The sequence below is a fragment of the Sylvia atricapilla genome, chromosome 8, assembly GCF_009819655.1.
Source record: "Sylvia atricapilla isolate bSylAtr1 chromosome 8, bSylAtr1.pri, whole genome shotgun sequence".
NCBI lineage: Eukaryota > Metazoa > Chordata > Aves > Passeriformes > Sylviidae > Sylvia > Sylvia atricapilla.
The window spans coordinates 29,127,191-29,141,061 of NC_089147.1; the positions used below are offsets into that span (position 1 = coordinate 29,127,191).

Sequence of the window (13,871 nt, forward strand, 5' to 3'; positions counted from 1 at the left end):
TACCACAACTTTTACTACTACAAAGGAATAGCAAAAGCACTCCTTTCTGAGCTACAGAATATACAGTACATCCCTTAGGTGTGGCAAGGAAACATTTTTTTACCTTCTCTGCTTCTCACAGTTGATATCAGATTAAAGAAACAGCTGTCCTGCCACATACAGTTTTTGACTCAGAACACATAGGATGTTTTTCTGTAACTTTGTACAAATATACATCTCTGTTCCTATGAACTGAGAAAAAAATGGCAAAAAGATTAAACTCTATTATTCCACTCCACCCTTTCGAGGAAAAGAACCCTCAAGGTAAGAAGGTCAGCTAAGACCAAAAATACTGCAGCTTTTGCTGTGGGGAAAAAAACCAAACCAAACCAAACCAAACAAACAAACAAAAAAACAACAAAAAACAAAAACAAAAACAAAAACACCAAAAAAAAACAAAAAAAAACAAAACAAAACAAAAAAAAACCCCAACACCCCAAAGAAAGCCTGAGCTCCTATGGAAGGCAGCTGTGAGAAGTTAAACAGACATGCTGACATGTTTAATCCAGAAAGGCACTCTGGGATTTCCCCACAATAACAACTCAAGAAACAATAGCTACATTCTCCTAAGACAGAAGCAGAACTGATGGAGTCAAGCATGCATTGTACTTTGAATATCCACCTAATGCAAAGTGAGGAGCACCTCCTATGCAAACTTTATTATGTGAACAGGTTATTCCCCAGGTTACACACTCAAGACATTTAACACAAAGAATGGACCAACTAGAATCAAAGACGGCAAAAACAAAGACGAACACGTATTTTTCTTTGACCCCTAGTTCTCATCTTTCTTCCTCTTCTTTCCCAGTGATGACAGGCTGACAGAGAAGGAAATATACATCCACCCAGTAGTCTTCCATACAAGTAAATACAAAAAAAAAATCAAGTGTTTATTGGAAGTCTGCATGAAGGCACAGATGAGCTTGATTACAGACACATCGTAACAATTACAAGTATATGTAAACACCTTGAGATATACAAAAAAGCAGTAATACAGCTAGTACAGGAATAAATTGAAACCTGCTAAAAAAACCAAACTTCTTTATATCTGAGGTTCTTACAAGAAGCTCTGACCCACACCACCACAGTGTAATGTTCCTAAAGTCATCACTTGGATTCATGCTGAATAAATCTGCACTTTGGCCATTGTTTGATCTAAATTCCAACAGGTTTCCTTCACTGGGATCAGAAAAACATAGGAACAACCAGCTAGACACTCAACCAACCTATAATGAGGCTTCATTGATTCTCTAAATATACAAGAGCAATCACCAAGGTACTGAAATTAAATATAAGCTTCACAAAAGCTCAAGGATGCTTTTTCACCTTGCATTTGAGGAAATGGCTGTATTTCTGCAGGAAAGGAACAGTCTACAGCTGTCAGGTGATTTTTTTTTCTTCCTCCACAGGAGGCTTAGATTTCATCTGAAACACCTGCCAAAACAAAAGTCAGCAATCACAAACTAAAGTGCCTTGGACAGCTTAGGTTTTACCACTAGAATAAAACATCTCAGTTTATAGATACAGCATTAAGTTTTTATCATGAGAAAACCCACCTTTGCACATAGAAGACTACTTCCAATATTTCTGTTGAAAGCGGAATTGCTTTTTGTGATTGATTTGTTGTTGTTTTTCAACTAGATACCAATGACATAAACTCAAAGAACCGTAACACAGCATTTTTTCAAAGAAAATCACAAAAAAAAAGGCCCCCCCAAAATAGTTTTAATACATGCAATCCCCAGGCCTAGACAAAGAGCACTCTGAGCAGCAACTTACTACAGGGACACAAACTCAACCCTCCACCATCTGTTCTAACTCTTCACTCCTCCTCTACAAAAGCTTTATATCCTCTGGAGCCCCATTCCAGTGAGGACAGACTCCCACCCAGGTAATGCATGCAGATCCAGACCTAACACAGCTATGACATTTCTGCTGACCCTGCGGCCACATCATCCCAACGGAAAGATGAGGTAGTACTTTTCTTTGGAGCCCAACTAGTGGAACAGGCACAAGCACTCTTCTTCCTAAAGTAGCAGCAGCTGTCTGTAATGCAGCACCAAACTCCACAGTTTACCTCCTCTTCAGAACACACCTAAAATGCAACACCAGCTGCTTAGAAAAATAAATCATTATTTGAGCACACACTCCCACTTTAACTGCATGGTAAAGGCCACGGTCTGGCATATTCAGTGACTTCCTCCTGTCTACACAATGGCATTGACTCAAACTCTGCTTGGACTGGGACTAATGGTTGCTACCCAAAACGAACATGAAGGTATCCTGAGTACTTATTATAGTGAGATGTGAAATTTAAAATAATTCGAAATTTTAAGAACCTTGATCCAAATCCAGAAAAAAAAAAAAAAAAAAAAAAGAGAAAAAGGCTGGGAGAGGAATTCAACTCCTCAGGGAACTGAGGAAACCAGGTTGTCTCTATGCATGCAGTCCATTTGGTATTTGGGGCTCTGTTTGCTCTCTCTTCAAGAAGAGAGCTCTTTCCTCTCAAGGAGGTCGATGTAACATATGCATGTATTATATATTTTATAGCTTACACACATAAACCTTCTGGTTTCTTATGAGATGGCTTGAAATGGAGATATATGCTCTGCAAAGTCCATGCTCTGTAGACTCCCAAGGATCAAAAAGAAATACACTGCCATGACTGAAAAAAAAGGAAACATCAGAAAGAGTTGAACAGTATTAGAATTCGTACTGCTTGTAAAACTAAGAACTAGGATCAGAAAAAACACTGTAAACTCAATCAAGGTCCCTGGCTGCATCCTCTTAGCAAGCAATAATCAATACTGAGGATGAGAGACTGTGTTTCTTTGACTGACAAACTATTTAAGGCTCTTTTATTTGTCTCCATGAGCAGTTTCCATTTATTTAACAGAATATACAGAGTCCATATACTCTCCTGTCACTGGTGCAACTTGCGCAGATCCCAGGAAGCTTTCTCTTTTTCACTGCTTCCAAGACTGCATTTTTCATTCAGCTGAACTGCATAGGGATTCCACCCAGGCAGCTGGATTCTTAAAGGAAAACATTTTAACAGGAAAGGAATCTTGTTCTGCTCAGCTCCAGTACAGCAATTGCCAATAGAAAAGCACTAACATTTTCTGGAAAAACTGATGTACTTTCTGCCCTTGGGAATATGCTCTCAGAAGAGTACATGTAATTTAAACACTCTTTTCTGGCTTTTAGCTGAAGACTACCTCTGAACAGTCCCACCTCTTCTTCAAAAGAACTTCTGTGGAACAAATCGTGGATAAAATAAACCCTTAATGCTCTACAGAGTATCAGCTGTATTCCAGTGTCCAAGCCAGATGCCTTGAGAGAAAATACAAAAAGAAAGCTGCTTGATTGTCAGAGAGGAAAGCACTGCTGAAACAGCTGAGAAGTAGATTTTATTTTTTTTTCATCTTTACCTGTAAAGGGGTATGCTCACAAAATGCTCCACGCAGCTTTAAATCGCTTCTGTGGCCTTACACAAATAGTGACAATGCAGTGTGCAACTGAGAGGTATTAGTGATGAAAAGGATGTCAGAAATCCACCCAGGTGCTTCTGAGAGAAACAAAGCACTTATGCCCTCTCAGGGAGCTGTACCTCACTGTCAAGTGAGCTTCTCCAGTCCATGGATCTGATAAAATCACAGCTGCAGAATCATAATTCATGACTATAATTCACAAGGAAAACTGAAAATCCATTTACATTTATTAGGAGATGGTTGTGCACAATTTCTCATCTTATTCAAAAAGTCTACAAATAGAATTTAACACTTCTGATTGCAAGCAAATGTTTGTTCAACGTTCTTAGTTCGGTAAGGCCAATTTAGCGCCTTTTTACACTTTCAAGGTTTAGTATACATATGTCAGTTCTTGACTTTCTTCTGGTAACAGTCCCACTGGAACAGTAAGGAGAGTTCTCTAAGACACTTTATAATAGCAGCTGAACTTGGGTTACACAACTTCAGTTTTGGAATATGCTTCAAATGTAAATTATTCTAGGCAATTTTCCACACTGAGATCTTAAAACACCACCAAAGGATCTTCCCTTTCCACCCGCATTTGTGCTACCACCACCACGAGACTGCCCTCCGCAGAGCCGGACATCCAAGGATCTCAAAGCACTTCAGAAAGGAGGGCGCCTTTTCAAATTCTGGGATACTTGAGCTGGAATCCTACTTAATAAAGAATATATTTTTTTTTTTCTTCGTCTTATGTTTACAAAAGGACAAGCATCAAACTAAGCTGATCCTGTCTTGACCTTAGTCCCACCTCGGACTACCTGTCACTTTCTCCCATGCAATCCTATCACTGATTCAGGAGCTCTGTTTAACTATAATGCTCAGAGCTACGTTTCCTCTATGGTCAATTATTTCCAGATGGAAGCAGTGGTCAAATTTTAGGTCTGCCACAATCTTGAGAATCACTTGACTGGAGAATCACCATAATTAATGTAATGTAATTTGATAATGCACTTGATCCCATATTGGTTTAAAAAGTGTAATAGGCTATATATGCATTTCTCTAAATTCTCTCAGAGCTGAAACTACATAGCTACAGTGAAGAAATTCTAATTTTGCCTTAAGCGGAACATTTTACAACATCATTTTAACCTACGACTTTGATTTAGAGCACTGTTTTCATAAAGATTTTCAGTTTGCAATTCTGACTGAAGAGGTGAGCGGCAAACACGACAACATATGTACAAGTGTTAGTATACTACCAGAATGCTGTACTTCCTTCTTAAAAACGTCCTTAATAAAGCATTAGCCATGTCAAACAAACTTTTGTAAACAAAAGATAAATTACTCATGTTCTGCTCTGATTATAGCGAGATACAAAGTCTCATAAAAAAAACATTCTCTTGTCATTTTCCATGGCCCACATATCCATATATATGAGGTAAACCATTTAAAATTATCAATAATATATAAACCCTAGTACTCAACAGGAACCTCAGGAAAAATGTAACCAAGTAGGATGTCAGATCAAGAAGTGACACTTTGTTCCACTGCAAAGTGAAACCAATTTATTTGTGCTAAATGAATGGAAAGAATGTATTCAGAATACATTTCTTTATACATTGTACCGGCTTAGGCTGCTAAATAAGCATTCATTAGTGCCATGTTGTGCTACTTTCTTGTACTCTGTTTCTACCAAGCAATACACAGTTTTGGCTATGAGGCCAATATATTCCTCTATGCCCGTCTCATTTTCTAACAGACTTCTGAACACTTAAAACACCTGTTCAAATTTTGCTTCAGGGGAATCACAATGAATGTATTTTTAACAAGAAAGAAATTATCATCGGTTGTTCTCTACAATCACATCGCCTTCTGCAGCAAAAAAAATCCAAGAGCACAGACTTGAATCAGCTCTCAGTAACCTGTGGGCAGGACCACACTTCCCAGACAGTCACTGTGACAGGCCACACGGTATGGGCAGCTTACAGGTTAACAGAAATGTCAAATGACATCATCAAATCTTAAGGTCCACAAATTGTACATTCCACAGACTCCAACAAGCCAGTTCCCTCAGTGTAAAGTTCTGACTGTACCATACGTTTGAGGTGCTTTTAAACAGGAGAAGTATGGATGTGTCCTCTGTGAATTAAGCTTATTTATTCACTATGTAATACCAGAGAGTTTGTGTCTTGGGCACTGATTAGGGTGTCTGACTCACTTTTGCACTAGAAGCTGATATTTTAAATGACTGAAACATAGTGCTGATCTTCCATAACCTTGGTAAACACTGTAATATTTCAGAATTTATCATGTAGCCCATCATGCCTTTAATTTTCTGCAAATTGTCATGAAAAAATATAAAAAGGTATCCCTTTAATTTTAGAAACCTAAAAGCCAGGAAAACGAAGCTTTGGAGCCAAGCAAAACGACATAATGCCGTATTACCAAACAGAGTAGCAAATGTTCCAGCCAGAGAATGGACATACATGTAGTTCAAGTAAACACTGATGGAAAACTTTGTTAAGTTAGTGTTGTAGACCCACAACACCGGCTGCATTTTATACAAATGTTTACAACACAATTAACAGTGAAGCCTATATAACCTCAGTGCAAATAAGTCAAATCCAAATATGCCAAGTAAGCCTTTGGCTTTTTAGTAAACTGCTCCGTGTTATGAGTCCACTTCTGACATAGAGACTGCTGAGCACATGCACTAAGGCTGAGAGGAGGGATGCACTGAATGTTGAAAATTGGCTGCCTGCGATGCTGCGGGTTGGCCCGGAGGTTGCACAGGTGGTGGAGGTGGTGGCGGAGGTGGCTGCACTGGGGTCTGCGTGTTTGGAGAAGGAGGAGGAGTGGGACGTTTAAATTTGTCAGGGCTGTTACTTCTTCGTGGTGAAGGCCTCTGCAGAACAAATATTGAAATTACGTTTAACACACTCCTGAACAACATTAGGTGCAAGTCCTCTAATCTTGGCAAAGGGAAAAAAAAAAAAATCACACACCAAGAAATCTGAACAATTATGTAGGAAGAAGAAAATTCAAAACATTGCAGGAATCACAATACAACTTTTACATAAAATAAATATTCCTCTGAAATGGAGTAGCAAAGGAAAAGGGAAGTATGCTTGACATCAAAGAGAACATGCATTCCTTCCAAGTCAGCCTGCAGGAAATGAGCACAAGACATGTCCTGCAGATATGTTTACCTATGATGACCAGCGACCTAAAAAGCAATGAGATGCTGCAGGCACAGCACCTCCTCCCAGCTGTGCCTGCCCGACCAGTAGGTGCTGAAGAACCATTAACGTCATGCTGCTGGCACACGAGATGCCAGTATGTGGTACCTGAGTGTGGGTGGGGAAGTTTTGAGTATCAGAGTCTGCCCAGAATCTCTAGCTCCCTGAAAGACTCTTAGCCCACACACTGGAGCAAAACCAAAGCATAATACAAGTTGCTCTTTGGAGAACAAAAAGGTGTTATAACCCTTTCAGCTGCAGGAGTGAAGTAGCTGTTAAAGAGATCCCCTCAAGATTTTCAACAACAGGTACATTTAAGTAGAAAGACTTAAACCCCGCTTTATCTTTACAAACTGAGGGACAGGGAGAGAAGGATGACCTTTAATGATAGCAATGCAAAAATATTAATTACACTCCACAACACTAACTTCTGCACTTTTGAAACAAATGCTCATTACTTACCAATCTGGTTAGCATTAACCAACAACCTCATGGCATGACAAACCACCTACCCATAATTACTAATCAACCACACGTGGTCAGCTCTGGGAAGAAGCATGATTACAGTTCTATACCAAATGTACTACAGGGAAAGTCAAATTTATTCTGCAATGGAGATCAAAAATGAAGAGTCAAGAATGAAACTGCAGTTTAGTCAAATCAAATCAAATATATTGTATCTATTTTTCTGCACAGCTATGTACAACAAATTAAAGTTATACGTGAAACCCAAGAGATTCTTGAAAACTGACTGATGCCTCTGAAACACTTAATATCATTTACTGTATTTGCATACATATAACATAAGGGGACCTGGTATCAATATTGAGACAAAGCCGTGAGCTGCTTGTTGACATCCTTCTCTGAACAATTAGTATGTTGTCCTCAAGATGACCTTTTTCACAGTGACTCAATTCATTTATAGTTTCAGAATGAGTATTATTTCACAGAGATTGAACAGAGCAAGTTCCTTGACAAATTCATTTATAAAATTAGTTTCCATGTTTTCCAGAAGCATAAAGATCTTCCTGTGACTAAAGCATGTGACATACAGCCACGGGCTGAGTCCCAACCAGAATTCTACTTTCCTGCTGAGCTCCAGCTTCCTTTCTGCTCTACCTACTACTGCAGTGTTCCCACCCACCTTAGCTCAGTGAAATTGTAACAATTACCTCTGCACACCCACCTAAATCAGAAGCAGCCATACTGTAGCATTGTACTAAAAATGCTATTAAAATATGTTTTTACATCTGAAAATGACAAGTATAAGAAAAAACTTTTATAGATATTGACATACTACCATACCTGCTGAGAAAAATCAAAATGGTCTTGATACAACAACCATAAGGTTTTGCCATATGATTAATATTTAGGCTTTGTTTGCTCATTAAACTCCACGAATATTTAGGAGAAACACGATGAAGCAGAAATGCATCGCAGTAAAAAGGAAATAAATTCAGTTGAAAGCTATTAGAAATTGCCCTAGCAAATGTTTATATTAACTTTCTTCTTTGCCAATGACAATAGAAAATGAGAGTTAACTGCCTGTTACAGTGACATGATGGTAGCATTGTGTGTCATCCTGAAGAAAACCTGAGCTTGAAGCAACCTCAGATGACTCATCCGTCAGATGGTGGAGACTAGGAGAAAAATGAAAGCAATGTTTTTACTTCCTGGGACAGGCTTAGTAGCTTAGAACATCACTTTTCACACCCTGCCTGCTGATCCATAAGATGATACCTATTACAGTCCTTAAGATGACAATACATCCTATTCTTTTGCAGAAAACAAGGTTCTCCAAAAAGAATCAGTTTCTGAGGGGTGAAGAGGAAAATCAGGGTTGAAGAAAGCAGCAAGAGATGTCTTGGAGTAAGGAGACAAAAACAAACATTTACAAAAATGTTTTGTAAATCAGCTTAAGGACAACCAATCGTAACTTCCAAAAACCAAACTATATTGGTAACAAGAATTTACTATTTCAAATACTTACTGTAATACCATGGGATGGTCCCATATGTTGCACATGAAGGCCTGGGGAATTGTAGTAAGACATTCCAGCTCTAGTCAGTGAAGTTGGTGGTGTGAAACCAACTGTGTGACTTGCATATGACAGACCTAAAATTGTTAAAACAAGGTAACATCAACATTCTTGTTTGATATTAAAAACTAAAGTGTGAGGGGTTTTTTAGATTTTTTTGGTTCTGACTCAATGGCAGTCTAAAAACTGGTAAGTGGTGCAGATTAGACATCTAGAAAATATTAACTGTGCTGAGATCTGTGATGCAAATTAATTTTCTTTCCCTGTAGCATACTACCAGATGTTTGAAACATACATTATACAATGTTAAACCTAACTTTTCACTTAAGATAAATGCTGTAAGACTCCCATAGTAGATTAGTTGTAGTCTGTAAGTACTTCCATTCAGTATTCCATTTCTCAGTGGAGGAAATGGCTCCCTGAACTACAGTCTGAAGAAGCAGAGAGGTTGTGCCTAGAGAAGTCATCTAGCACTGGGTCACAATGAGGTTCCACAAAAAACCTGGATGCAGGTGGCTCCTCCAAGGCATACCAGGTCTGCACTGAGGCTTCCTCCTCTTTTGCTTCAGTGCTTTCAAGACTTTTGGGGCTGGGAAATTAAAACATGCTGGGAAATGTTACTAGCTGGACTAGGCTAGCAACTAACATTTAAAATTACAACTCATTTTCTCTACATTAAGGAAAGCCCAATATTCGAAACTGCAAATATCTAGTTTTTTCATCTAAGTATTTCCCTTCTGTAAGAACTCAATTTTAAAAATGCAGAGTCCCTGTATAGGTATCTTTCACGAAGGAAAACAGAAACAGCAACTGCCAAATGCTTCAAGTTCACACCTTCAAGTGTTCTGAACAGTTTGTTTCTCAAAAGATCACATTTTCCAAACCCTTTTGCTCCTTTCTGCTTTCTGACAAAAATATCATAAGGAAGGAGACAGCACTTTTCTCAGCTGTTAACAATTAGATTCAAGCAACTGCTTTGGAGAATAATGACCAAAAAACATTTCTGAAGGCCTATTAAACTTTTACAACACCACACTGGATTTAACAGTTTTCACACTTCAACACTAAGCCAATACAGAACAGTGCCCCTGCAGCAACAGCTGGCATCATCCCTGTTTGCATGCACCTGTGTTTCTACCGAAGAAGAGACAAGATCTCAAGGAGAAAAGAGAACAAGTCTCAGAAGTAATGAAGTAACATAAACAGAATCCCTTTGCTTCCTTCAATTCTGTTTGATTCTGTTACATCCTCAATGTCTGTCTGGTGCAAATTACTTACTCCAATGGAATCCCTGCCACTGCAGAGTAACAACAAAATTAATCTGCCTTTCGACTGCACAATCTAATTATCTGTAGAACACGTGTGTTATATTTAAATGCTTTTGTAAGCACAAGGATAGAAACAAGACAATGTTGAGGGAGGTGACAAGGCAGCCAGTCAGACGTAAGAGCCCAGAAATAATGGGCAAAACAGAGCCGCCTTTGTAAAATGGCAATTTTGAACAGCTTTGGAATAATCCAGCTCCACAAGCCTGACAAATGCAAGCCTACATGGCAGCCAAAGAAGCAAAACCAGAGAAGTGCACATACATCCAGGATAGTTCATCTCTGCAGCCCCAAACATCTATCCAGCCTAATGGCAAAGCACAGAACAGTTGACCTATGCAGAAGCCTAACTGGTAATTAGAACAGCTAATCCCCAGTTGCATAGTAGCAGTAATTACACTGTCTTCAAAGTTCTATAAGATTTCCAGCACAGATCACTGTGCTAGAAATCTCAGCAGTATCTCAGCTTCCAAGAGTCTTCAAAAGTAGTATCCCAAGCCATGCATGCACAAAAGACTGGGATCCAGAAGCCAGAATCTGATCCATTAAACCAGCTATCCACATTAAATTATAGCATTCTAACTGGTTACAAATTCTGCTTCCACATATTCAAGGCACGTCATTTCCCAAATGAAACATGCCAAGTCATACAAACCCTTGATGCAACATACAGCTGTTTTATTATTCTGTGCTGATACTTTTGATATCATCTGACTGTAATACTTTAGATACAAAATACTCTCAAAAACTGTTTGTTTTCATCCATTACTGCATTCATTTATCCCAGACAGCTCTACAAAATTCCCTATTGATCTCATTAGTTCCCTAACAAACTGCTGCTTCTATTTTTCTGAAGTCTGAAACTCCCCAACTGCTGATATTAATTTATCAGATGAAAAGGAGATTAATGCAGCTGCCTGTGCAGACAAGCTAGCCTGGAACATTTACCACACCAAAATTTCCAAACTCATAAACTCTATTAGAAGCAATCATTTCAGCTGTGCTTCAGAGTGTTTCAGCATCCCCTGTCTGTGGGATAAAATTCTCACTCTTGTATAAACTATTGCTGGGAAGTCAAGTCCTCAGGGAACAAGGAATGCACTTCAGTCTCAGTGCAGGAATAAACTGAGATAGTTCTGCACTGACACATCAGCACCTAAACAGGGGGCGTTGCTAAGTAATATAAGATGCAAACCTGTGAATTCTCAGGTCATGTGTCCCACCCAGAGCTGTGGTTACAAGCCCTGTGTGGCTGCAGATCCACCCTGCAGTAGGACACTGTACTGCAAAAGGCTGCACACACACAACCACAAACACACGGTTCTACTCCAGAGCAGCTGTTGGCACAACTACACTTCTGTACACTCACTTACAGGCAAGGGATCAGAAAATGTCTATCATCTGCTTGGTAACACACCTTCCAAGTCAAGTCATCTGGCTCATTTCAGAAGTGCAAAAATCTTCTGAAAACTCATAGTCACACTGCTCATCTCTAACAACATAACGTGGCTTACAGCCATAGCTGGTTTTCACACATGCCACACCTGGATGTTTGAGAAACCACAGTCAACCTTGAAAATTCAAGGACCTAAAGACATTTTATATGTTCTAGCAGACCTGTGTAATAAAATGCCTTAATAATAAATAAGTTCCCACCTTGTGACAACACAGAGCACCTCTCATCTGTCTGGCAGGTTCTAGAGGTGAACATGGGAAAGCCAGGCACACAAAATTCACTTCTTTATGTCCAAGGTGTGAGTGAGCACCACGTAACACTCACTGCCAACAACTTGTAATCAATGTCCAAGTGCAATTTTAAGGGATTTTAAAATTCAGTCAATAAATGTGTTAGTAACACAAATGCAGTTCATTTCACTTTAAGTACATTCAGTAATTAGAAACTCAGAAAAGGCTTGTTTGCCTCTGTTTACAAAGTATATGAGACAGGAATTATTAATTTTATAGTTATTGTTTAATAGTAGAAAATAGCAGAAGTACAAAAGCCATTTCTCTACTGAAGAGAAATGAAAATTGACTTTTTTCCCAACATGTTCAAGATTAAACTTCTCTAAGAAGTTTTGATTCAGAGCACAGCATCAGTCTCATTACTAGTTCTTCTTCAGACTCTAGAAATCCACTTGAATTACGTGTCATTGAGCAACTTTTGTGGGAAGGGGGGAAAGAAGACAGTAAGAGAAAAAAAAGAGCAAAAAGAAATTCAGTTCAAGTGATAGCTACTTAACTGATATTCAATATCTGTCCACAGATCTGAAATACAGAATATCTGGTCACCATCCAAGAACATGCTGCACTAGAAGATACCTAAGGCAAAACTATTCTTGCATTTATGAGGCAGGATTTTTTCTCCAAACTAGCTTTGAAAGGCTACTGACCTAAATATATTAATAGGGCACGTTACTATGTGATGCATACAATAATTTTAGAAACTGGGTTAAATATTTACCAGGTGATATAGGTCTGCTAGAACTTGGTGAGGGTGTATAAGGGATAGGACTGGACACAGTGCGAGGTCTTAATCCTTGTGCAGACATCTCATTAAAATATCTAACAAAAAAAGGCAAAGAATAATTAGATCAAACCTTTTAAAATGTGCCATGTTTTAAATGTTTCACTGTGATTTTTTCAATTCCCATAAGAATCACATTAGGAAGTCATGACAGGAACTCTTGTCATTGCTGACACTGGCTTAACTTTCCATGGAAACAGCTGGACTTATCTTAGGCATTTACAGTTAAAACCGTACAAGTTTGATTAAATGTGATATGATTAAATAGCATATGAATAAATAGTATATATTAAGGTCAGAGATGTAAACCACATCATCCAATCTGACCCACTCTACATTCTTGCACTTCACATATTTCTACATTGAACTCAAAAGCTTGGTAGGCTGGAGTGTATCTTCCAGAAAGGTATTCACCACTAATCTGAAATCATGTAAAACGGTGAAAAAATCATTAAAGTACTAATAATTTGTTCCAAAAGCTGGTCAGCCACAGCATTAAAAACATGTCCTGTTTCCTACTTGAATCCCTCTGGTCCCAATATTTAGACATTTGCTCATCTTGTCCTCTGCCACTGGAAGAGAGAGACACTTCCAACCCAAGACCATCTCACTAAAGGTACTTCCAGGCTGTGTTGCAAGACACCTCCCACACTTCACTATGATAAATTGGACAGATCAGAACCTGAGGCAAGGCAATTTTCCCCACCCGTAATAATTTTAGTGCTTTTATTTGTCTTTCATTCACTGACGACAGTGAAGCTTCTTTCAGATATCAAGTGCTATATAAAAAGGATAAAAATAATACCCCAATTGCTCCTACTTGCCACTTACTGTTTTTATCTCAAGAGATTTTATGGGGTTTTTTTCCCCCACAGCACTAGGCTGGCAGTCTCAGGTTGAGTTGCTTAGGCATTCTCCACTTAGATTTTTCAGTCACTCTCTAGATTAGATGTCCCCCTGCTCACCCTCTCCATGTGGTTTCAAGTCAGTTCACGTGGGTTTATATTATTAGATTCTGCTGTGTTTCTTTACTGGACACAGCACAGCAGGCCAAAACTGCTACCTAACAGCCCTTTGACTCTTGTCTCCTCTTCCACCAGCATGTTCTCAGGAACTCTTAGTAGCTGCACTTATTTCCTCATCATAATAAATAAATTTAAAAACCAACAGTAATGGGGAACAGCATTAAAATTACTCCTGTTTGATGCAACTCACAATGACTACTCTGGG

The 13,871-nt window shown here is 38.8% G+C and overlaps 1 protein-coding gene across 2 annotated transcripts in view; it reads right to left on the minus strand.

Moving 5' to 3' along the window:
• Positions 1–3,739: 3,739 nt before the first annotated feature.
• The window catches only part of CCDC6 (coiled-coil domain containing 6), a 48,871-nt gene continuing 38,739 nt past the window's right edge, over positions 3,740–13,871 (minus strand). The window contains exons 7-9 of one of the 2 annotated variants that reach the window (XM_066324234.1): positions 12,579–12,679; positions 8,742–8,866; positions 3,740–6,417 (exon numbers count right to left, since the gene is read on the minus strand). In XM_066324234.1, the coding sequence (XP_066180331.1) occupies positions 6,226–6,417; positions 8,742–8,866; positions 12,579–12,679 (418 nt within the window). In that variant the 3' untranslated portion in view covers positions 3,740–6,225. The other variant, XM_066324235.1, reaches the window with a different exon arrangement.